Source organism: Macadamia integrifolia, chromosome 5 (genome assembly GCF_013358625.1).
Source record: "Macadamia integrifolia cultivar HAES 741 chromosome 5, SCU_Mint_v3, whole genome shotgun sequence".
Classification (NCBI taxonomy): Eukaryota; Viridiplantae; Streptophyta; class Magnoliopsida; order Proteales; family Proteaceae; genus Macadamia; species Macadamia integrifolia.
The window spans coordinates 2,052,586-2,079,138 of NC_056561.1; the positions used below are offsets into that span (position 1 = coordinate 2,052,586).

The 26,553-nt window shown below is 38.7% G+C and overlaps 1 protein-coding gene across 2 annotated transcripts; it reads right to left on the bottom strand.

Annotated features, from left to right (window-relative positions):
• Positions 1–20,943: 20,943 nt before the first annotated feature.
• On the bottom strand, positions 20,944–23,323 carry LOC122079897 (3-ketoacyl-CoA synthase 4-like). 2 transcript variants are annotated; one of them, XM_042646673.1, is made up of 2 exons: positions 23,145–23,323; positions 20,944–22,807 (listed from the first exon to the last, which is right to left on the bottom strand). In XM_042646673.1, exons 1-2 carry the CDS (start codon positions 23,193–23,195, stop codon positions 21,221–21,223), a joined length of 1,638 nt encoding a protein of 545 aa, XP_042502607.1. In that variant the 5' UTR covers positions 23,196–23,323; the 3' UTR covers positions 20,944–21,220. The 2 variants fall into 2 exon arrangements, with proteins under 2 accessions (XP_042502607.1, XP_042502608.1); XM_042646674.1 differs by lacking the exon at positions 23,145–23,323 and adding an exon at positions 23,101–23,119.
• Between the last annotated feature and the right edge of the window lie 3,230 nt (positions 23,324–26,553).

Consider the following 26,553-nt stretch of genomic DNA (forward strand, 5'->3'; position numbering starts at 1 on the left):
TTTTTTTATAAGCAAATTATATTAAGATCCCAAAATTCGGGGAAAAGAGTTAGTACGATAGTCTGAAAACAAAGAAGTAGCTATAAAAGATGGAAGGTTATCCTCCCAAGAAGATATACACCGATGATGAGATGCATAGGAGACTAAAGCATTTGCAACAGAATTGCCCTGACAATAAGTATGGACAACATTGATTGAAACAAAAAAAAAAAAAAATTTTTACAATCTTCAATAATAGAAGCAATCCTCCAAGGAATAGAAGATAAACAACTATCAATAAGATCAACCACAAATTGAGAATCTCCATTAAGGATGACATGAGTGAAGTAATGAGGAAAGATCAACCACAAGTGAGACTTTAAAGTAGACGAGTTAGAAAACCCTTTTTTTTTTATAGGTAGGGAGGAAAGTAGGTAACATTTAGGAGACTTGACTTCGAGACATCCTAGTGAGAATGGGTTGTTTGCACACCACTACTCACAAACTGCACTAGGCAATTGTTGTTGCTGGAAAACTAAAACCATTGTTGAATCGATGTATTGGAAGTTGGACTAGAAGCAATTATTGATAATAGCCATATTTCAGAAGCCCGAGGATAATTGATAAATATATGTTTAGTATCCACATGATAGAAGGAGCAAAAGTTCGATTTTGGTTTGGTCTTTTTATATAGTATTGCTTCAGTTTAGACTTTATGAAACTGGTACAAAACTGGAGAATGAACTGAAATCGTCAAAAACCTACTAAAAAAATAACAAAAAACTTTATTTTTAATATATAGGAAAAAAAATAAAAAATAAAATTAATCATTTACAATCCAATAATGGACCAATAAGAGCCTGTGTAAGTCAACCAGAGAAAAGACCAAATCAAAATCAAAACTTTTGTCTAAATCTTATGGGGTTATGGTTTTAATTTAACAAACTACCCTATCGAAATCGACTTAACCTAACAAAAACCATATCGATTGACTCCTTATGTTGAAGCTTTAATCTGACAATTCGGGGTGTATAGTAAAAGTGGCAATCGATTAGGTATAATCAGTCTTCACCAATTTAAGATCATGCTCCATTAAAGTGTGATTCAGTTAATTAAGCCTCTATACCGCTGTACGTCTACCATTGACATTTCATTTATAATTTTTCTTTAAATGGGTTAGTTGGACTAATTGAACTATAGATAATAGACTAGGGTTCCTACCCAAAAAAAAAAAAGATAATAGACTAGGGTTTAAAAAACAGCAATCGGTCTGGTTTGGGCTTTCGACCAGGTTTGCCGGTGATGATTTCCGGGGCTAAATTTGAGAATTCAGTTTTAGTGCACGCGTTTAAGAAAGATCGCGTGTTTGGACTTTGGAGTGGATGGAACAAGTTGGGTGAGGAATCCAAGTGCATGGCAACAGAACGGAAGTATCTATTGGAAAAGCAACCAAAACACATTCTTTATGGGATTTGCTTTTCTTTACTTTTTTTTTTTTTTAATTCCGGTTATTGTAATTAAGCATTTAAACCTTATTTCTTTGGTTTAATAACACTTTTTTATTAGTTTAGTTACAGGGGAAGAATATGGGTCTCTTTTTGTCTTTTTATCAGATCTAACAAAGTAGTGGGGTCCATAAGGTCTCTAGCCGCACCTGGTGCCGTATAATCCGCGTGATCTTCTTCGGTGGCAAATTGACTACCGTGTCTCCTGATTCTCCTCTCTCCACTCGACATGCACATGACCTTAGTGCCCTTCCAATCTATGTATGATATATTCAAAGATTTTAAATGGGTCGAATCGGTCTTACCAATTTTGATCCGAATTGAAATCGATCCCAAGAACCCTAGAGTTGCCCTTCATATTTAAAATCTAGAATCAATCGCTCTAAATTTTTAGAATTGATCTTCATTTGACGAATCTGATTTTAATTCTTGAAACTATCATTGATATTATTTAATCGTACCTCATTAGTATATTATCCTATGAGGGATTGATTTTCGAGACTCATTTGGATCGAAATTGATATTGATTGATTTCATCTCATTGTTAAATATAATTTACATAGTAAGATTTTTTTTTTAATTAAAAACCCAACATTGAAAATCATGAAGGTGAAATAGATTTTTTTTTTTTTTTTTTTAAATAGACATTCTCACTTTCCATATGTAAGATACATGTGATGTGACACAAACAGGATTTAGGACTAACAAGACTAAAGAGTAGAAGGGTCCTCTCTTAGTGACTCACCAACTCTGTTGTATGTAGCTTGACTTATCCGGGTTGGGTAAGAAATTAAGAATATGGAGTGGTTCAAACTTCAGAGTCGATATCACAGAAATTTATCAATATTTGATGGACACATTCTATTGTGACAAGTAATCTTTCATCTTTAGTTTAAGAAAAGGAAAGAAAGAAAGAAAAGAAAGATAAAGACAAATATATATAGGCGCCATGGCACGAAATCCAATGGTTCAATTTCAGCGTATCATCCAAAATTCCAAATAATGGAAAAAAAAAATTGGATTTTTTGGTTTTGGGTTTGTGTTGAGTTTTATATCGCTTTTCAGTTTTTGATTGCATTGGTGTGGTCCAATTTTCAATGATGTGATAATATCCCAAATGGAAACTGGTCCAATTGAGAATCACTTTGGGTTTTGTCAATTTATTAGTTCAATTTAGGGTTTGATACCCCTAATTGAATTTCTTATGCCACATCAATCATAATAATGTGAGGAATGGTTTTATTAGTGAATATCCAAATGGTCAAAGAGGAGAAAATATGTGTCTTTGCTTAACCAACATGGTTAGAATATAAAGAGCACATGGGGAAACATCTACAACATATATTGGGGGAATCTGTCTTGCATATAATGAATAAGAGTAAAAGATCGCTAGTTGCGATAGGCTTCTGTACTAATGCAAAGTCAATAAGAATGCATGCAAGAATATCAACATTGATGGTTTTTTTATTTCATGGAGAGTAGAGCAGTAAATTCAAATACTCTTATGTCTAGGCAAAGGGATCAATGGAAGTGCATGAGAAAGCATTCACAAAGACTTTAGTTTATGACAAGTAATGTAGCTGCTCCACCAGCCCAACTCAATTCAACTCACATGTTTGAGGGTCAAAGTTGGAACTAGACCAAAGGATATATGCTTTCGTCTTTGGTAAAGTGGACGTGAGAGGATTAGGGGGTCCTGTTAGTCTGTTGGTGCCACAGTCCAAATGCTTATCTTTGACTTTGACTTTAGTCTTGACATTAAATTGACTACTAATCATAATTATTAATTCCCTAATGGTATTGATTCTTTAGAAGAATAATTAAATCTTTATACTTTATTCTTGAACCTGTATGGTTATATTCAAACTGAAATGCTTAGGGTGTTTTTTGGACCGGTTTAAACCAAAGATCACCTTCAACCTTGACTATGACCTATTAGCTTGGTTTGATTTATCCGTACTGTATCACTAGTCATCGATTTTGATATCGTGTCAATTCTATATCGCTGGAATGATAAGAATCTGAGGTAAAACAATAAAAAAAAAATTAAAAAAATCCTAAATTTTTTAAGAAAAATCAACGGCGAAAGTGTTTGATCTACACTGATCCGTATTAATATGAATTCTCTCTAATGTGCATCGCACCGGTGCGGTGGAGAGAACTAAATCCTCATAAGCCACTAAGCCCACCCAGGTTAATACTTAGGTAATAAGATTGGGAGGTAAGGGTGTCAATTTTAAACTGAAACTGTTTATCGGAAATTGAATCGAACCATTGAAACTAAAACCTATTATTTTTCTGTTGAGATAGACAACAATTTTAAATTGTTTAAAACTGATAAGCCATTAAACTGCTTAACCAAAATCGTAAACCAAAATTAAAAAGTGATTACAAATCAAATAAAACTGATTAAACCAATTTACAGAACCGACTAAATAGATTACGAACTGTATTAACAATAAACCAGTGGCAATCTAAATCGAATTGACAATAAATAGTATAATCGGAACTGATTTCGATTTCGATTTCGATTTCTATCAATTACAATATGAAATCAAATCATTTATACCAAAAAGAACTGATTAACACACTTACTCGGAGTTCATCTAATGGCAAAAGGCTAGAAATGTTCTTAAGGTTGGTCAATCCTTGGTACAACTTAGGGGTTAGATCAGATAATTGGTAACGACCGGTTTGACTGACCAACAAGAGAATTTTCAATGAACTACAAGATTATTGACCGGATCTAAAAATAGTGGGTCAAAAGCAAGGGTTGGAAAGAAATCAAGGAAGCCTGGCTTTTGGTGTTCTGTGGTACAAAGATGGCACCACAAAGGATAAAGTTTCTTGACCTTGTGGTGAGGTTTATCGCGTGATCCAAGGGTCTAGAAACCACGTCCCTCCTCCCTTCCCCCTTCATCTCTTCTCACAGGCTTGATCGCCAACTGTGAATGGATTCCCAGTCACTAGGTCTAAGGAAATTCGATCTCACCACTAATGACTTTCGACTTCGAAGTCGAGTGATATAGTGCTTGGTAGAAATTGTGACAAGTTGCTTGGTAAAAGTATTCTCAGGAATCAAACACGGTGGAAGGTCAACTAGTCAAAATAGTGTTCAACTTGCGTACCACACCTAGACGACCATCTAGAAAATCATTTGATCTATAAGTGCATCCAGTGCACATCGGATGGTTGGCAACACCTGATGTATGTGCCAGGGTGACAGTGAACAGTGTGGTGAGAGAAAGAAAAGGAGAGATTGCAGAGATTTATCTTATGGACCTGAAAAGAATGTAAAGCTTTGAAAGTAAGTGACAAAAGGGAAGTGGGTCAGTACTCATTCGTGTGTTGCTTTTAAGTCCAATCTCCAATTCTCCATCTAAAGTATGCTTTCAAAAGAGAGGAGAACGGAGAAAAGTAAAAGCATCCGCTTTAGATTCGGCGATCATTCTCTGAGTGAATGTGCTGGTGTGATAAACATCAGATGGTCGAGAACATCTGGACACACACCTCAAAGTCATCTCGGCCATCCAATAGTCATCATATCACCGCACTCATTGCAAAGAATTTTCTCTTTACACTTAACAGTCTTTTCCTTTGGTTTTTTTTGGGGGCCTTGAAAGTCACCATCACCCTTGCTGCTGTGACGAAATTTCTCTTGGCTTCATGATGAACGCAGAAAAATTTTCAAGGTTACCTCTACATACCTATGCTTTTTACATTTTTTTCTTTTCCTGTCTTCTTTGACAAGGAGTTGTTTAAATCGTCCACGGCACAGACCTGTTCAGAGTCCAGAGCAAGGTTATCCTTATCGGGATATCCAAAGCCATATCGAAATTTCTGAATCCATGAGGCTGTATGGGTCCATCATGAGACGAAATTTCAGAAAAATAATGACCAATTTTTGGCTTATAGCCTGATACAATCGATCCGTATCAATATCAATAGAGAAACTTCATTTCATGATAGAAGACACTAGAAAAAGCCGTTCCTTATCCGCAGTTGGGACTCTCATGTTATTTGGAACCCGAACCAACTTTCCTCTTGGAGTGTATGAAGTTGTGAATCTTTGATTAATTGTTTGCTTTCATGTTTATTTGTCTCTATAGACTTTGCTTTCTCCTTAATCTTGGTGTTTGTCCTTCAAATCTTTGGTGTAGCTTTTGCCTCTACTCCCTTTAAGAGAATCCGGGTATTAGCAGTGGGAGAGGCATTATTAGAAACAATGACGAGAATGTTCTGTCAACCAATTTTTATGGGTGTTTACAAATTTAGTGACGAAGATGAAAACCTTTATAGATAGTTTGGTATTGTATAAGAATTTAGACCTCTCTGACTTTTATATTAATTCTGACTATTCTATGATTGTTAGACTTAGCTCTCAACGATCATGTACCTTGTGGAACTGTTGGTATTGGTCACAGAAAGTAATCAACATCTACAATTCTCTAAGAGCTCAGATCTCCTTTCCATTTCGGGAAAGCAATCGCGCAACTGATTGGTTAACTAACTTTGCATGTGAATCTACTATAAATTTGATTTTCCATGGTGATAATGGTTTCCCATCTAATTTTAGTTATATAATTCAGAAAGATAAAGTAAGATTACTAATCTTTAAAATGTAATTTTTCCTCTTTTGTAAGTTTTTCTTTTGGATTTTGCGAGTGTCAGAGTGATTTGTATCTCATGAGTTAGGATAAGGCAGGTTATGTCTCCTCCCTTTGCTTTCTTCATTATTTTGTTTTTCTTTTTTAATAAAATTTTAGGGACTTCCTTAGGCCCCATATAATATTCGGATTAAAATAAATAAATAAATAAATATTTCCTCTACCCCCTTTTTCTCTCTTTTTGGTAAAGATTTCTATCAGAAAAAAAAAAGAAAAAAAAAAAAAGAAAAACTTTGCGCCTGACAAAATCCCTATATATACAAATTCCATACGAAGTATTTTCTCACCATGGGCATTAATGGGGTTTGATGACAATCATAATGAGGGGATAGGCATTTTCGTACTTTCATCTAGAGGGAGTAACAATAACTGTGTTTTTCTGTTTTTTTTTCGAGGGAATGGGAATTTTCAGACTTTCATCATGAATTCTTTCTTCTATAGTGGAGGAAAATTTTCTTGTACAAATTAAGTTGGGAAATCCAGGCATGAAATGACCACATGCTCCCTAGGTTCGCCTGCCCCTGGGTTTGGATGTGGGACTTACCCTAAGAGTCAACCATTTTCCATTTGTGTGGTCAATAACAACTCAATCCTTATGCTCCTTCTACCAAAAAAAAAAAAATCCTCACGCTCCTTAACATTCTTCCTTTGGAAAACAATTGGTACGACAGTTGGTGGTACCTTTGTCAATAGATGGTTAAGGGATCTCGGAGGTCATTGGTTTGTCTGATCACCATTTGTGTGTGTAAGGGCATCCGATGGGGGTTGGATTTTTCATTTCACAAGGGACAAGGTGCTCATTTTACCCTTCCTATGCCCGTGCAGGCGCCACACAACCTAGCAGCCTACTTTTTCCCTTATTTCATTTACATAAGGAGAAATTACTCCCCTCCAACCCCCCCAAAAAACCCAACACCAACCCCAACCTATTGTACAAAAGTCCATAATATGCCCCACTATTCCAATGCCATTTACATGCCAGCTGAGCCCTAAACTACCTTCATCATGGGTGAAGAGAAACTCGGTCTAATGGCAAAAAACTGACTTTAAAAATAGAAAAAATAATAAGTAAGAAAATCATGAGCTCCTTTGATGGGGGACAAGAGGCCAGGAAGTGAGCAAAAGCAAATATGTTGGTCCTGTGAGGTAAAAGGGGTTGGGGGTGGAAGGGGGGGGGGAATCGAAATTTCTGATCTCCAAGGTTCACCACCCCACGGTTGCTCTAGCCCTTGATAATATTTAATTGTGTTCATAGCAAAAAAAATTATGAGATGAGGATTCTTTAAGCAAGCGGCATAGGGGAGAGCACCAATGAGACACGTAAAAATGGTATTCTACATAGGAGGGTAGTGAGGTCATTTCATATGAGGAGTAGAGAGACAGACACAGAAATGCTAGCTTACTCTGCCTCGGTGGATCATGTACTCTTTTCATCAAAAAATCTCTGACGTCCATGGCTTTGAGTTGTCCTTTGGACCTCTGAAATTGTCCAGCTAATTCTTCCTTTTCCTGTTCATGGTCAGGAACATCTGAATGTGAAATATGTGTGTGTGTGTGTGTGTGTGTGAGAGAGAGAGAGAGAGAGAGAGAGAGAGAGAGAGAGACCTTCATATAGTTTACCAATATGCTTGTTAAGGATGCAAAAAGGTTCAAATCATAAAACAGACAAATCAGCAGAAAGGCACCATCTCAATTGCATCCGCATATGTAGCTATAAAGGGACTCCAAATCTCTTACTGAGCCAGCCAAAACTGCTATGCAACCGCCTACAGACCTCTCCATGTTGGCCAAATAATCCGGCTTCATTGCTGATTCCAAGTTGCACTATTTATTACTCGCCACATATATTGGACTGACAATAAAAATCCCCAGCTCCAATGGCATGTCATAGCAACCTAGCTCAATTCAATCCAAGCAGACACCATCTACCAAGTATAATGCAATTTGAAATATCATCTCCTGCAAGAACTGCAACATGATGAACATCATATGATATAGTTTTTATAAAAATCAACCAAACCCATAAAACATTGAAGTTTCCTTTACATATTGATTCCTCTTGGAGAGAATCTCTCATTCATCCATTTCAACAGATGGTATATAGCTGAATGATAGTCGTAATTCCTTAACATGCTTCATCAAAATGGCCAAGAATTGCATACATTTTTCTATACTGATCTTCCACTAGAGGTATGGACCGGATCATAGGAACTTATAAATTGTTTCTCTAATGGTCTACATCACACCTTCAGCAAAGAAGAAGCTCCAACCTAAAAAACCTGAATAGAGGGAAACCAACTATCCAGGAGCCATTAGCAAGCAGATCTTGTCTACCGGATCTTCCACGTGGTAGTTGAGTTGCTGTCCCAAACTTGTATGGATGTGTACTCTGTTTATATGCTACTTTGGACTCAGTAGCATTTTTTATTTACTTTTTGCATTCAAAAATAATATTTGAAATTTCAGTCTTCTATAGAATCACAGTCTGAATAGTCCAATGCATGCATAAACGAACAAACTGAACACAAAGAAAAAGGATTGTGCAGACCAATTTAGACCTCAATGGCTCAATTATATAACCAAGGAAAATTTTCACACTTCCAATCATGTTGTTCTGGTAATAACTTAAAGCAATCAAGATGCAAAAATGATTAAATTACAATCTCCAAGTCGAATTTGGGGAATGCAAAGATAACCCTAGGATGAGCTGCAGCTCAAAATCAGCACTGTACTGTTGGCCACAATCCACTAATTAAGGATTTGAGTTTTTTTCCCCTACAAACACCAGCCTTTGTAATTTAAACAATTCAAAAAACACCCCAACTGATTGGATGGTTAACAACGCCCAAAGGCTCCCACTTCACCTGTTCATATGTTTTTTCTCTCCTCCAAGGTACAAATCGCCCCAAAATTTATCCCTAATTCATGATTCTCTGAACAAAGTACTCCATCATTAGTGAGTCCATAAATAAAAGTCCCTGAATTAACGCTTGCTGATTCTTTCACGCTAGAGGCTGAGTCTTAACTGTGAATGAAATGCACACGACACGTCATACTTTTGATTAGGGCAATGAAAATAGCTTTAGAATGCTTGCCAAAATACACCTCATTGTGTGTCTATCTCCTCAATAATCATAAGCAAATCCTTCTTAAAGGCTACTTTCAACCAAAAAATAATAATAAAAAAAAAAAAAAAAAACTCACAAACTTGGGATTGTGATAAATCGAAAGGATAGGATCACAATGACTGGTAAAATAGAAAGAATGAATGGAAGATTTTAAAAAGGAGAAAATAAAAGGAAACCTGATAAATGTTACATTAAAGGAACACCGCAGAAACTTCCTCCATACACTCCAAACCAAAAGATCTGCCAGAATCGAGATCAGTGGCAGCTCTTCGAAACTGATTTAACAATATTTCCATGCCATTGCCCTAAGCTCCCTGAGATAATATCTCCAGCGAAATGCTGCAGTAAGCTCAATCATCTAACAATGGTTTATAAATCACCTTGTCAGATCATTCAAATGAAATGGAGCTTGAGAAATATCTTGCGGAAAGATTAAAAGATTGCACAATTGGGCCAGAGAGAGGAGCTATGCCTAAAGATCTAATTATACGTACTGGGTCTAAGTTCCCCAGAAAATAAGTATTGAGGTTCAGTTTGATAGGATCCCTTAGTAGGAGGCTACCAAGGACAAGAATAGTCACCACTAGGGAGGTGTTCGTGTCGGAAGGGATTGCAGAGGCTATGAAGATGTTCATGGAGGCTTCGGAGTTGGAGAGAGGAATGAGGAAGGGACCTCAATTTTAGACTTTGCTGTAGCCTATGATTTATCCATTGCAAACAATTTCTTTGAAAAGAGAGAAACATCTAGTTAACTACAAAAGTGGTACTCATACAAGCTAACTAGATTTCTTCCTATATAGAAGGGCTGACATATTACTATGTAAGGACTGTAAGGTTGTACCTCGAAAGAGCCTAAGCACCTGGTGGTTTTGGATAATGTGTCTCAGCACACAGAAACGTAGGACAAGGGAACCTATTACCCTAAAATAAAGTGGTGGAGATTAAAATGATGCCCTAGGTACTTTTACTGATCATGTGGTCAAACAGGGAAAGTGGGACCACGAGGGAGACACGACGATATGGAATGAGATGATGACATGTATTAAGAAGGTTGCCAAAAAAGTTATAGGAGAAGCGAAGAGTATTCATCAAGAACGTGGGGTTTGCTGGGAAGACGGTGGTGGGATGATGAGGTCCAAACAGCCATTAAGAATAGGAAATCTAGTATTAAGATACGGCAAAGGACTGAAGAGGCAAATGATAAAAATAGGTATATTGTTGCTAGAAACAAAGCAAAGAAGATTGTGAGAATAGCAAGGGCAAAGAAATATTAGGACATATATGATAATCTGAACACTAAGGAGGGGTAAAGGCTATTTATAAGATGGCTAAAATTAGAGAAAGGAGGAGTAGAGATTTCAACCATGTGAGATGCATTAAGAGCGATGATGGTAGAGTCCTAGTCAGGGATAAGGACATTATGAAGAGATGGGAGATGTACTTCTCTGACCTACTAGATGGAGACACCTCGAATAAAAGTGGGCCTAGAAGAATACATTACGCATCAAGACACCACACACCATAGATAGAAAGGCTAGAGTGGCCGAAGTTAAAGAAACTTCGAGAAAGATGAAAGTAGGAAAGATACCATGCCTTGATGAGGTCCCAATAGAGGTGAACTTAAGACAATGTGGTGTAGCTTGGTTAACCAATCTCCTCAACAAGATTTTGCACACAACGAAATGGCAGATGATTGGAGGAGAAGCACCGTAGTTCCGATCTACAAGAACAAAGGTGGTAATATCCAGAGTTGCAATGACTATAAAGGCATAAAACTAATGAGTTATACTATGAAACTGTGGGAAAAGGTCATTGAAGCCCAACTGAGAAGAGAAGCTACCATTTTAGAGAACCAATTTGGTTTTATTCCAGTAGGCTCATGGAAAGTTATAGAGCCTGCAAGAAAGATCTACACATTGTCTTTATTGACCTAGATAAATCCTATGACAGAGTCCCTAGAGAGCTAATTGGACATGTACAATGGAAGAGAAGGCTATCGAGTAAATACGTAGATATAGTTAAAGATATGTATGAGGACGCGGTGACTAGCATGAGAATCGTGGGAGAGTAAAGTAGTGAATTCCCAGTTACAATTAGACTACACCAAGGATTTGCTTTGAGCCCTTATTTGTTTGTGCTTATATTATGGATGATCTAACCAAGAACATTCAAGACAAAGTATCGTGGTGTAAACTCTTTGTTGATGATATTGTATTGGTGGACGAGACAAAATCTGGGATTAGCGTTAAGTTGGAGCTACGGAGATCAACCTTGAAATCAAGAGGTTTTAAACTAATTATAACGAAGATGGAGTATATGATGTGTAACTTTAGTCACAGTACGATGGATAATGAAATGGTGATGATTGAGGAGAAAGAGGTACTGCAACGCGATCATTTCAAGTATTTAGGGTCAATATAAACAAAGAAGCTGATATAGAGGATGAAGTTTCACAGAGGATTAAAATAGGATGGATGAAGTGAAGTGGTGCGTCTAGGGGTATTGTGTGACCAACCGAAGTATTCTTTTAAAGCTTAAAGGAACGTTCTATAGAATAGTTGTTAGAGCAGCTATGATGTACGAGCCAAATTACTGGGCAGTTAAGAAGTGTCGTCATACTGATAAGCTATGTGTAGTAGGGATGAGGATGCTGAGATGGATGTATAGCAAAACTAGGAAGGATAAGGTAAGGAACGACCATATTAGTGCTGATTTGAGAGTTGCCTTGATTCATGATAAGCTCCAAGAAAACCGTTTGAGGTGGTATGACCATGTTCAACGATGGCCAAGGGATGCACCAATAAGGAGGAGTGATCTGATTCAAAATGAAGGAACTAAAAGAGTTAGGGACAAGCTAAAAACAACTATAAGAGAAATAGTGAGGAAAGACATGGATAGTTTATGTCTTTTCCCAAGTATGTCTTCAGATAAATCTGATTGGAGAGCTAGAATCCATGTAGCCAACCCTATTTAGGTGAGTTTGAACTGATTTTATAGCTATTTTTCTTTTGCTGCATTTGATCGGATCCATGCAGCCGACCCCATTTAGTTGGGATAAGGCTGAGTTGTTGTTGTTTGGGCTAGACATATTGCCCAAGATACTATATCTTAACAGCACAAAACCACCCAATTGCCTCCCTAAAGTAAGGGCATGTCTAAAAGAACTGAAATTAAATGGCACTAAAACCACAAGGTTAAGCAGCCATTGAATTTGGGAACCACAGTTCTTACATTTCGGAACTTATTGACCAAGTTCAAAACATCAAACACAATCCACTGACTGTAGACATTGATGAGATATTTCTTCCTTCAGTTAAAAATAAGATATGAAACTGCGTCACACACCGAACTCAAGCTAGTGACAAGTTAGTTGAAGCAACAAAAATGAGACTAATGCCCACAAGAAAATTAAATAAAAAAAGGAAACATGATGTAGAACATAAAGCATACATGGCAAAATATAACATACAAAACATCGATAGAATAAAACTGATATTCTAGGAGCAGAGGCCAAAAAACAAACAATGTCAGTAGTAAATGGGTGTCAAATTTTAGTACCAACTACCAAGTACAACAAAATCATAAGAATGCTCCCTCTCATTATGATCGATCACAGAAACAATAATTTACTAAGATGTAAAGGATAACATGTACATATTGTTATGTAACTAAAGAAGACATGAGATATTGTTCGACTGTGAAACATACAGCTTCTGTCTGTTTGGATGGAGAAAGATGAAAAGTAAAGTTAAAACAAAAACAAAATGGAAGCTTACCATAGTGTTACCAAATCAAAGTTGTTACAATCCCAGATTCCTGCAATCAAACCAGCAAAAAGGGCAAAGAGAAGAAGAAGAAGAAGAAGAAAAGTCTGAAATCTGCCCAGAAAAACAGAGTAGCCTGTGATCAGTCCAATATGTGACTGATCGCAAGCATCATTAGCATATATAGGTTTAAAACAAGGAGTACAAGGACTAAAACACCCCCCATTTCAAGTAATAAACCCTAAACAGCAAATAGGGACCCAATAGGACCAAACTGACCCTATCGGGTCCAGTGGCTAACGCTAATCCCAATACAAGTACAAGGAGTACAAGGACTAAAACACCCCCCCATTACAAGTAATAAACCCTAAACAGCAAATAGGGACCCGATAGGACCAAACTGACCCTATCAGGTCCAGTGGCTAACGCTAATCCCAATATCGGGATTAGCTTTCGGCCTCAACAAAAGTTTTCAACAAATTTCATAGATTGTATAAGAAAATGGACAAGGAAATATTCTAGTTCACTTCTCAACAACTAAGTACAACTAGTTTCTGATACGGTAATGGTCTTCTCTTGTTAAATATTTTCTTCACAAAAAATTTCATCCAATCAGACTAAGCCACAATTGAACTGTTTCAACACCCTTCACCATTCTACCTGAACTATGGAAATGAAAATAAATTCAGAATGTAGTAAAGCAAAGACACTAAGGGTACCTGTCCACTAAGCCGATGCACAATCCTTTAGACACCAGGACCATCATGCAATTACAAGGCATGCCAGTAGAGACTCATATGATTGAATTTCAGTAAGCCTAAGAAGTTCCATATCATAGTTATAACTTATAAGTTCAAGAGAATTTCCTTTTATTTCTTTTTCTACAACATGGGGTGCTAAAATAATAAGCTTAAGCTATCATTTACGTTGATATGCTGATGGTAAAGTATAGCACAAAAGATGGCTTGTTTAACAATGCATACGAACTCTCGGTAAATACAAAAGAGAAAGAACATTCTACCACTACACCAAATGAACAAAGATGAAACTCATCACTGCCTAGATAAGCATTTTATGTAAGAAATGAGTTCAGCAAAAGTGAACAAGGAAACATCATCTAGATCCACCAAAAGAAGCAACAAGTCATTTATGCACATAACATTGCCTCTCGCAGGCTTCCCCTATGGTCTGAGCTCCACTCCCTTGCCCCCGCCACTAGCTCTGGCCCCTGAGGTATTGAGGGTGACTTTAATGTCATCCGTTTTAGTTATGAGAAGCACGGTGGTAATCCTATCGACCCCTTGGCGGTTGATTCATTTAATGACTGCATCGATGATCTGGGGCTCAGTGACCTAAGATGGTCGGGCGCCAAGCTCTCTTGGCATAACCAGAGAGCTGAAAACCTTCGGGTGGCCTGTAAGCTTGATCGGACTCTTGTCAACGAGGCCTGGCTGGAGACCTTCCCTTCCTCCCACGCCTGCTTCGACCTCCCCGATATTTCAGACCATAGTCCCATGGATATCCATTTCCACCCCTTCTGCTCCTTCGGCCCCAAGCCATTCAAATTCTTTGATATGTGGTCCTCCCACCAGGACTTTGTTTCTATTGTCCAAACTGCCTGGTCTACCCCCATTCCCCCTTCCTTCTCCCCTCTTTTGGATTTTGCCAAAAAGCTTAAGTCCGTCAAGGCCGCTCTAAAGCTCTAGAATTCCTTCACCTTTGGCAACATCTCCTCCTGTGTCTCTTCCTACCGCGACAAGCTGCTCTCCATCCAAGCTAAAATCCAGCATGACCTACTTAACTCTGTGCTTGCCGATGACGAGAAGGCCACTGCAGCTGAGCTTGCCTTACTACTTGGCCAAGAGGAGAGCTTCCTTCGTCAGAAAGCTCGCATTAAGTGGCTAGATCTTGGCGATTCCAATTCTTCTTTTTTCCATCGCTCTCTCAAAGCCAGAAACAATGTCAACACCATTCCTAAACTCTTATCCTCTGCTGGTACTGAGCTCCTTCATCCTGATGATACCAAGGCTGAAGCTGTCTCCCATTTTTTGGGAATTTTCTCCCAGCCTCTTCATCCCTCCCCTCCTCCTATTCCCCCCCCCCCATCTCCTCAATAAATTGGTCCCTAATGAGCTTCTTCCTTCTCTTCTTTCCATTCCCTCTGACGAAGAAATTCTCTCGGCCATCCTCTCTCACAAAGCCAATAAGGCTCCTAGACCTGATGGCTTTAGTATGAGATTCTTTTCCTCTTTTTGGGATATCATCCAAAATGATCTCATTCTTGCGGTAAGGAGCTTCTTTTATAACCCTTCCCAGACCAATGGGATCAACCACACCTTCCTTTGTCTCATCCCCAAAAAGGAAGGTACTGAATCAATGAATGATTTTAGGCCCATCTCTCTATGCAACCTGCTCTATAAGTTTATTGCCAAAATCTTGGCCAACAGGATTGGTAAAGTCATTGATTCTCTGGTCAACCCAAATCAATCTGCCTTCATTGCTAGGAGTATTGCTGACAACATCATTCTCTGCCACGAAATTGTCTGGGCGTTTGATCGGAAAGGCCACTCCCCCTCAGCTCTCCTCAAAATTGACATCCACAAGGCATTTGATTCCATTAGTTGGGATTTCATCTCAAATCCTGGTCCAAATGTCCTTCCCTCCTTCCTTTGTCCATTGGATTTCCTGCTGCATATCCACTCCCCGGTTCTCCGTTTTTAATGTAGGAATGGATTGGACAACCAAACCAGACCCAAGACTGCAGGATTTTATAAACCAGAGAACAACCAATAATCACCCAAAATTAGGCAGCAAACATCAGTCCATAAGTAAGAGTCAAACAGTCCTTGCAAACCAGAATTTTCAAACCTAGAATTTGGAAAAAAAACCAACAGATCTCTTATCTAAATCGAAGGGCCTTGTAGATAAACTTGAGAATAAGAAGAAGAAAAAGAACACTTGAAGAGACCTCTTGGACTTCACGTCGCAAAGAGTCAATTGGATCAAACACCAATTCCTTCAGCCTTGATCAAACACAAGACAACTCTTCATGAAGAAGACAATAGCAACAACCATTAATTTTTTTTATCAAAATCATTCTACGCTTTTAGGAACCTCCTCTTCTTTATTTATAATGTTAATGGGGGAGGGAATTACAAAATAGAAGGTTCCTCAAAAAGGAAACCAAATATTCTCCTAATACAATAGTTACTAAAAGCTAAAATTAGAAACTAACTGAAATTAGAAACTAGTTGAAAAAGGAAACTAACTAATAATAACTTGACTCCTAAAGAAACAAATATAACTCAAATCAAGCCCAACTAAAAATGAAACTAATGAAAATGGAAACTAACTAGTAATCCCGTATTCAATCTTAGACCCCCCCCCTTTTAGACCCATAAAAGTGGTCTATTACACTCAAAACACATGGGATCAAAGGCCCAACGTGTATGGAACTCAACCCTAAGCTTATTCCTAATAAAACAAGCCTATTTTGGTAATTAATCTGCATCACCTAGGGTCATTCTCCCCTTTGAGAGGGAATGTATTTGGGTTGATATGACATTTGCTGGCTCCTCCATTTGTAACACCATTGGTAAGTTAGCTTTCTCTGCTACTGTTTCCCATCTTTGGATGGAGCGTAACATTTGCAGATGGTTTTCCAAATCCCGTTCCCCTAAAAGGATTTGGAAGTCCATCTACCTTGATGTTACCTCAAAAGTCCAGTCTCTCCACTCCATTCGTTCCAGGCCGATACCCCACTCCTCCAGAAATGACCATATAATCTCCTCCTGGAGCCTCATCCCAGCCGCTACCCCCATCCCTTGACCTTCTCCCTGACCCCTCCTCATGTCCTAGCTTCTCTCCCCCCCCCCTTCTTAGTTGTGGCTCTGGTTGCTAGTTTGGTTTGTGCTGGCTTTTGTTTTTGCTTTTGTTGCTGCTTTTGCTTTGCTCCCCTTGGGGTTGGCTCTTCCTTGTTGGCTTAAGCCTCCCCCCACCCCCTTTTTCCCCTTGTATTTTCTTTTCGCTTTGGGTATAAATTTATTTATTCATCCAAAAAAAAAAAAATTTATCAGAGTCAATAGCTGAATTCTGTAAAACATAGAACTAGAATGAAAATGCAGCAACACTCTGCAGGGCCAATTATTCTCAAATTAGATACTTGAAATATATGTTGAGATGTTTTGAAGGGATGACATCAAAATGAGTAAATTTCACAAGTCTGAGCATATAGCAGTCGGAAAGGCTTACAACATGGTGAATTGATGAAATGTCTTCAATGCAAAGAAGAACTCCTACCCACCAAATACCTCGCATTACTTTTTAATGTAACACTGATTTAAAGAGTTAAAACAGTACTAGACAGAATCGAAAACAGAGAGACAAATAACCAGATTTAGGAAAAACACATAGCAAAATCAGAGGCATATCAAGCTATAACTCAGTTCGAGTTCTACATTTAGAGGGTGGTGATCTTTGCTGAAAGTTTCAGCAAGATCCATTGGCTGGATCTGAAATTGCAGCCGATTCCTAGTGACACTAGAACAAGGTCAAATCAGTCAGTTTAAAAATCAGATCAAAGAAAAATAAGGCAGATTTATATAACACATCAGAACATCAATATGAACTGTGAATTTCAGATCAAACAGACAAGTAAATAGGTTAAATCGATTTCAGGTTTCAAGTCCTCAGAATACAATCCTACTTGAGATTGGATTGTATCAAAAACTCAGCAGATTCTAAAATTGAAAACAGAATATGATAGAATGTAAAGTCAATTAAGAATTTTGTGATCAGAATTAAAATCAGCATTATAGAAATCGGTCAAAACAACAATACTAGCTATGATAGAATTGAGATATTGCAGGAACAGTAATGGACAGAATTGATGGAAGATGGTTAGCAGAACAGTACCTCAATGAAGAAAATAGTAAGAGCAATGGCACCTGGACTTGGAAACAGCCTCTCTTGCAAAGCAAGGGGTAAGGCTGCGTACATTTGCCCTCCCAGACCTTGTAGTAGCGGTAGCTTTATGCAATGGGTTGCCCTTTTAATGGCACCTGGGCTTTCCACCATAAGATGTTGATTTGATTCACACCAATCACACCTTGATTCACAAGGAATTTATCCACCTGAGGTTTTCCTGAAAACAAATCGTGGGTGAAAAGACCCCCACACATCTTATTTATAAAAACCCATAAAGTGAAGTTTGAATCTGGCTGGGAAACCCCCTAGCTGATTCCCATTAAAACTCAACAGCCATTTTTAGAGTCTAATAGTCTAAATAGTCTTTAAAAAGAATGAGACCCAACTTAACACACTTAAAGACAATAAACAAAGAGGAAAAGAAAGCTCCCTGGTCATGTGGCCCCTGTGCCTGTGCCAGCACAAGGGCCAATGAGGGGGACACACATGGGCATAAACAAGGGGTGGATTTTTGGGGTTTCACAGGGGTGGGAGCATCATTTCGCTGCCCTCTGTGTCTGGGCGCAGGGGGCTGCGCGACCAAGGAGCATTCATTTCCCCATAAATAAAAATCTAACTTAAATTGGTCCAAACAGACCACCAGTTCAACCGGGTCTGACTCAAAATAACTTAAAGCATAAAAAAGAAACCACTTAAAACCAGAAATAAAGTGGACCCAAGCCATGAAATAGGCTGAGCCACACTAGGCCTTCTTGTTCCTCCTGCGATATGGCAAGTAGCAGGAAGCATGAACAGAATATTAATATGAAGGAAGAGAAGAATGAAAGAACTAAGAAAAGGGAAACGAGAGAAGGGTAAACAAGAAAAGAAAGGGAATAAGGAAGCATGAAGAGTGAGTACCTGAGAAGAGAGGCCTAAAGTTGCAGAGAAAGAGGGAAAGGCAACGGCCAGCACTTGCACAACACCAGTAACAATAACCATGCCCAATCTTCTTTTCATTCAACTATGTATCTAGTGTTTGAATATGAATAGAACTCCCCGAACATATTAATAGAAATCCACTACAAATAGAAACTAAACAAAGTAGGCAATGTCTCAAATAAGAAACTATCAAAATAACTCCCATGTAAGCTAACCACCCAAATAAGATAAAATAAAATAAAAGATTGCATCCTATGTAAGCTGCCAGCCCCCCTTCAGATAAAAAACAAGGTTCGGGTTATTGGCTTGGGTCTTCAAACTGTGTCGTTCTGGTCCGACCAGGCTAACACAACTGCATCACCAGAAAAAATGTGGGGATAATGCTGAGTTGTTGCTGATGTTGCTGTGCTCTTTTCCTTTTACTATTATTATTAATATTTTGTCTTTGCGCAGATCCATGTAGCCGATCCATTTAGTTGGGATAAGGCTAAGTTGTTGTTGTTGTTGTTGTTGCTTTCAGGCTGGCATCTATGGATTCAAGTGCTTTGAACTCTTATTTGCTATGGATTCAGAAAGGTAATCTGGTGTATTCCATATTGAACCAGGTGGATTCCTTAACAACTATCTCTCACTAATTTCTACTTTCTTCTCCAATTACAAATCAGATTAGTTGTTCAAATTTCTCCATCCTACTATTTCTAATTAAAAAAAAGGTGTACCAAGAGCACGAGGCTCCCGCCACATATATCTGATATCCATAGAGATTAGCAAAGCTTTTCTCGATAGCATTTTTTCCCAAAAGGAATTTAAAATTCAGTACCTTATATGGTTCTAAAGTCAGGAGGATTGATTCCCAGTAAGTGAAATCAAACCCAGAAATAAGCTGAGAGGTATGAATACGATTGTTATGCTCATATCCAATTTCTAGAAACATTTGGTTGGCGAGTTCCAATACTCTATTCTTTTTTGAGCTTCCAAGCTCACTCCTTATTGCAAATTGCAAATTGCAAATTTACACCAACATAATCCCGTACATTTATTCTCAATTGTTTACCCTTTATATGCAAAACAAATGGAGCATAAATACAATATTGGTGCCATTTAGTACATAGAATTACTGCATGTTTTATATAGTTACATTGACCATACTAGCTTAAGCCGCAATAATGGCACTCAGCTCGGACCTGGGGATGATCTAGAATAGATTTCACCAAGTAGACCACTTCAAGAAAGAGCTGTGAAGATAAAGGGACAATGTTCAACAAAGGTTGTTATTTATCCAAAGGAGAAAAATAATACAGATGAATAATTGAAGTGCCACAATTCTGCACTTTTCTCTTCTTTTCATTTTTTCTTTTATGACAACAACTTCGCTGCAAGAATAGAGCAGAACAAAGAAGTACAGAAGAACAATACAATAAAGCCAACTAAATCCAAAGCATAAACTATATTTTACACAAGAACAAATATCAAAAATCTACTCATGAATAATATATTACCATATGTAAGTGGATCTCCTACCTGCCCCATTTTTGGCCAACTTGTCTGATATATAATTTCCGAACCCATTTGAACGAGGTATCATAAGATGCAATGGTACACTAGCATGAGCTTAAGCAATTCAGTCCCAATGGACCCTGAACTTCAGCAATCATCTTCTTCCACTAACAGTGTAATTCCTTAATTTCATTGTGATATGCTATTGTTTCCAATAGGCTTATTACCATAGCCAGCAGCCCTGGAAAGAAGGCCATGGGGGAATAGAAAATGTAGGGGGGAAGGTGTCTCTCTCTTTGTTTAATAAGTAACAGAAGTTTGTATCAAGTTAGATTGTTTCTCCCTTTAGTGACACAATTCCAGCAGTAGTCTGCAGGACTCTGTGTGATTAAATTTATATTATTGTTATAGAGTTCATAATGATGGTTCCAATCTTATCAATAGGTCTACTACTCTTTATCTATAGACACGACAAAAGAAATCGCCTTTAATATCACTGAATTTTTCAGAATGACAAGTATGGATATGCACACCAAGATAGATTTCGGAATAAGACTGCCACAAAGGATTGAATCTTCAGATTAACACTAATACAAGGGTTCAGCTTGAAAAAATCCCAAAGCATTATAGTACAAGACAGAAGTTCAAGAATCAATCACAGTGCTCGAGACAGACAGAATAAACTAAAACAACAGAGAAAGTAACATTATGACTTTCATGGTCAAATAAAAGACAGAAGGCCTCATGAATAAAATAGTGAGACAAAATCTAATGTATCTGAAACTATCGTCCTGATTTCTGAATGAAGAGTCTGTAATCAAGCTGTGGTTGATCTATGCAACTGTGTTCACTGGATACTTATCAATGCAATCCTCCCAGGGGCTCTTGGGAGATGGCTTGACACTGCGGAGGGCTTCCCATACTGCACTGTTACACTTGAAACCACTCCCAAAAGCAATCTGCCAGACACGCTGACCCTTTCGCATCCTCCCCTTGGCTTCGATATAGGCCAATTCATACCATATAGAGCTGGAGGACGTGTTCCCGAATCGGTGGAGAGTCATCCGAGAAGCCTCAACATGTATGGGCAGCAGTTGCAAGTTCTTCTCCAGCTCATCAATCACAGCCCTTCCACCAGCGTGTATGCAGAAATGATTGAAAGCAAGCTTAAAATCAGGGATGTAAGGCTTGACTTTAGCATTGAACAGTTTCTTGGCAACCAGAGTAGCGAAGAAGAGAAGCTGCTCACTAATTGGGAGGACCAGCGGACCCAGGGTGGTGATGTTGGTCTTAAGGGCCCCTCCAGCGATGGCCATTAGATCCTTGGACAGAGAAACCCCGACTTTACCTGCATCATCCTGCTCCTGATAAACGCATCGGAATGCCTTGTCGTCGGCCCCTTTGTGAGTCCTTACAATATGAACAAGCTTGTACTTGGCCCTTCTCCTATCGGCGGACTTGTTCGAGAGCAGAACAGCGGAGCAACCAACCCGAAACAGGCAGTTGGGTATCAACATCGACTTCTTGTTCCCAAAATACCAGTTCTGGGTGATGTTCTCTGTGCTCACGACGACAGCATAAGTATTCCGATGCACTTGGAGCATATCTTTAGCAAGGTCAACGGCAATGACTCCAGCACTGCAACCCATCCCGCCCAAATTAAAGCTTCGGATGTTCCCCCTCAACTTGTACTTGTTGACGATCATGGCGGAAAGCGAAGGCGTCGGATTGAAGAGGCTGCAATTCACGACGAGAATCCCAATATCCTTGGGCTTAATAGAGGTGTTGAGAAAGAGATTATCAAGAGCACCAAACATGACCTGCTCTGCCTCTTCACGAGCAGCAGCCATGGAAGGTCGAGGAGGGACGTAATGCATAGCCTCGGGGACATAGGTCTCCTCACCGAGGCCGGAACGCTCGAGGATCTTGCGCTGGAACTCAAGGGACGACTCGTCGAAGTCTCCTGTGAGTCTAGAATGCTCCATGAACTCCTGGAACCGGGCCTGGAGCCGAGAAGGAGGGCGGTAGCAGGAGTAATCGACGAGGTAAACAGGGCGAGGGCGAGTCACGATATAGACGGTGGTACCAGAGACAAGGAAGGCAGAGCAGATGATGACGCTGACGAGGTTGTACTGAAGATGAAGCCAGAGGTGACGGACATCCTCTGGGTCCATCTGAGCGGCCTCGATCACGATCACGACCATGAGAGGGATGAGGCATAGAGTTAGGAGATGAGTAATCAAATAATGGTAACCCAACTTAACATACTTCAGATTCACACTCTGTAAGAAATCCGGCAACCTCCGACTAGGCTGGATCTGAACACCGGTGGTGGCGGCGCCGCCAGCAGCAGCTGCAGAAGAACTATTGTGGTCGGCTTCAGCCGCTCCGCCTCCTCCTCCCATGGTCTGCTCCAAAGTCTAACACGAGGACACACAGGCAGACAAGTAGTATGAATCAGAGACCGTAATCTTGTCTACGGAAGTGGTAGTAGTTTTATATACAAATTGGAGTAAAGTAATGGAAAAAAACAAAAATCTTAGCTAAGCAACTCCGTTCACTGATTCTAAAATGAATCAATTTAAAATTAGAAAAAAGAAAAAGTGAAAACTAAAGAGATTTGATTGAGAGACAGATAAACGTGAACTCAAGAAGAAGAGAGGAGACGAGAGAGAGAACTGTGTGAGATGATCAGAATAAGGTTTTGTAATGCCTTTATATGAACAATTATCACTGTGATCTGGTCACTGAAGAAACCTTGAAGAGAGACAGAGAGAGAGAGCGACGTTCCTTCCGTTTTCTGATCATCTGAAATTCTGAATAACCGGTTATTGCCGTAATGGTTGTGATAAATGATTTTGATTGATAGGGATTTAAGAGTCGAAAAAGGAAAAGATGATCTGTATATCGATTTTGTTTCTCGTTTGTTTGTGAGACTTGTGAGGGAAATCAACGGAATTTCCCTTCTTTTTCTTGAAAGGCAAATGCAATTATTGCTGGTGGCATTTATTTCCCACCCCTCCTGTTGTAAGGTCCCATTTGTTTCTTGGGACTTTGGTAGAAAATGCTTTGAGAGAATGAAATAGAGGATTTTTTCCTTTTTTAGTCAAGTGACATAATAGTAATAATACCAATGGGACAGTGAAAACAGCAAACAATAATAAAAATCTTATCCTCCAAAATATGATAGATAATAATTTTGATTGGGTTAACAAATTTCTATATGCACCTTGAAGTCTTTTCCCTAATGATTTTTATTGATACCTATCTCGTGGGGGGAGGGGGAGAAGATGAGTTTATCCACAATTCTAAAGTCATCATGACGCCATCATTATTCACCCTATATGTTGGAGGTAAAATATGACTTTCAACCTTCCTACATGCTCATCCAATTGCAATGATTGTTATCCGTATTTCATTGTGCTTAAAAGATAAATAAATAATAGTTTGGACTTGTAAATATGAATGACAATGTTAATTCTATTCTTCTAATTGAAGGTCTGAAATACCCTCTTTCAATCCAATCATAGGATTAATAGGTCAGTAGGTTTGGTGAACCAATAGATTTGTGTTCGCTATTCTATTCACTAAGCACCATTGACTTATTGGTCGTTAATAAGGCCAATTGCCACCTCCTCTCCTAAGCGTCGATTCTTCAAGTCAAAGTTGTTATCACTAGGCTAAGCTAGTGTTTGCCTAGTTGATCAATCGATGCTCTATTCAGCATGAGTAAAGAAAATTTTATATTAAAATCTAATGTCATTTTGTAATGGGAAAAAAAGGTTTTCTTCACTATGAATGAAAACAAAAATTGTGATCTCATAATTATCTCTCTCTATATGACGAATGTATCAAATGTTTTTCGTATTATTTTTAGTCTCATCCATACAACTAAACCTATGAGACATTGGGTGATGCAAAAATAGATTCATTTGTTTTACCAAAAAAAAATTAATTTGTAATTTTATCAGTTAATATCTAATTAAATGAATCCTTCATTTACTTAATTACTAAGAAATATAAGGAAAATGGGGATTAATGAGAGGAGGATAACATTGTAAATGAGCAGGATTACTAGGGTCAACGTTTGGGAAGTGGAAGAGGTGAAGAGAACGGGCAACCTGGAAAGTTTCATGGGGGTCTTAATGCCAACTCACTTGGTTTATCAGATGGCCCCGAAGGCCTTAATGCCAACTCACTTGGTTTATCAGATGGCCCCAAAGGCTGTGTTTACACATGAGGAATCCAGAAAGTTTCCAACTTTGGCTGCGAATATTCCGGTGGGCTTATTGATCTTTATAGGATTGGAAACTGGAGCCCGCGTTGGGCCGAGTACCAACAGACAAAGAAAAGATAAGACAATAATATGGGTTGGACCGGCCATGGAATGGTGGACCCCAAACTAACAAAAACTTGTCATTCGTGACCTCATATATACATTATATTTCAAACTCCAATCAAGTTTTAAAGAATTAGTCAAGGTTTTACCCAAATAAATAAATAAAATTAATCAAAGATGGGTTAAAAATAAAACCGGTCAAATCGATTCAACATAAACCGAAAAGAGAATCAGTTCGAATTGGATATCAAATCAATAAAAGAAAGGGTAATTTACAATGCCACCCCCTGGAGAATGCAAATATTAGAGAGACACCCCCTCTCTTTCACCAAATTAGATTCAGACCCCCTGCCGTCAGTCACTGTTAAGGATTGGTGTGAAGTGACCATTATACCCTATTCACAAAGACAAAGGTGGAACTTGAAACGCCTCTCTCTGTCTCTATCTCTCTAAGCTACTCACTCCTGTGGTTCGTTGGTATCGCTGAAATCTGCTCCTCTTTTCCAGTATGTTTCCTCCTCACTCATTCCAACTTCTCCAACCGATCTGAGCTAATCAATTCCACCTCAAGAACAGATCCAAGGTCTGCAGCACAAACCACGAACTAATTTCTCCGATCGCGAGAAACCAAATAAATCCACCGAAAGAAACAGCTATCAAAGGATCCAGAATCAAAATCCAAATCTCGCATGAATGAATCAATTGATATAGAAAAACTCAGTTGGATTTGTAAGGATTGAAGCCTTGGAAGTTGGAACAGTGAGGATAAGATGAAGGAGAACTAGGGCCCCACACAGAGATGAGCTGATCAGAACGGGACGGTGACGTGAAGCGCCGAGGGTTTTCTGCAACTGATGAATCGCTTGTGTCTTCATGGGAAAGGTAAATGATTGTAAGTTGAGAGCAAATGGAGGTTTTCAATTCTTGGGTGGTACGATTTTACAGATCCCATAAGGCTCTGCTTGTGGTCTGATATTGTATATAAACTTTAAAGGTTCCTTAAATTCCTCTCCCGTTGGATAAAAAACAGGGGCTTGTGGGATATTCAATGCTCCAGGTGAAGAAGATGTAGTAGAACTGTGCCCTAAAACCAGAAAACCCTCAAGGAATTCGAAGGCCACAAACCATCTCCGACTTTGCTTTCTCTTCTGATTCCCATTATATCTGCTCTGGATAAGATGACAAGACTGTTCGGATGTGGGACGTCCAGATCGAAGCCGAATGTGACATGGAGAAAACCCCGTAGAATGTCATTGATGCCGCTGCTATTGCCGCCGCCGTGATTTCTTGTGTTCTGTACGATCGTCGGTGGTCTAGATCTATTTGGGGATGGGACTTATAACATGGGCATTTTAGGTACTTCACATTTAGTAAGGGTATTTTGGTATTAAAAATAAAATATAGTAGTTGATATCAGCATATAAGGTATATTCCTTACCAGTGACTGACGGTAAGGGGTCCGAATCTAATTTGGTGAAAGAGAGGGGGTGTCTCTCTAATATTTGCATTCTCTAGGGGGTGGCATTGTAAATTACCCTAAAAGAAAATTACAATCACTTGAAACGAAAAACACACCTTTCTTTATTGGATAGGTTTTAATTTGGCCTAGTACCACTCGAAGCAACCTCTCTAGACTTCATCAATTTTGTTTTGAATCATCCTAGAATTGATCGATCTCATGGAATCAAATTTAGAATTGATTGGAGTCAATATTATTCCGAATGAATTCTAATCAATTCTAAGTTGAAATTAGGGTTTAAAGAAATGGATTTAGGATCCTAATCGATCCGAATGATTACAATCAAATTCTAGAATTGATCAGAAATC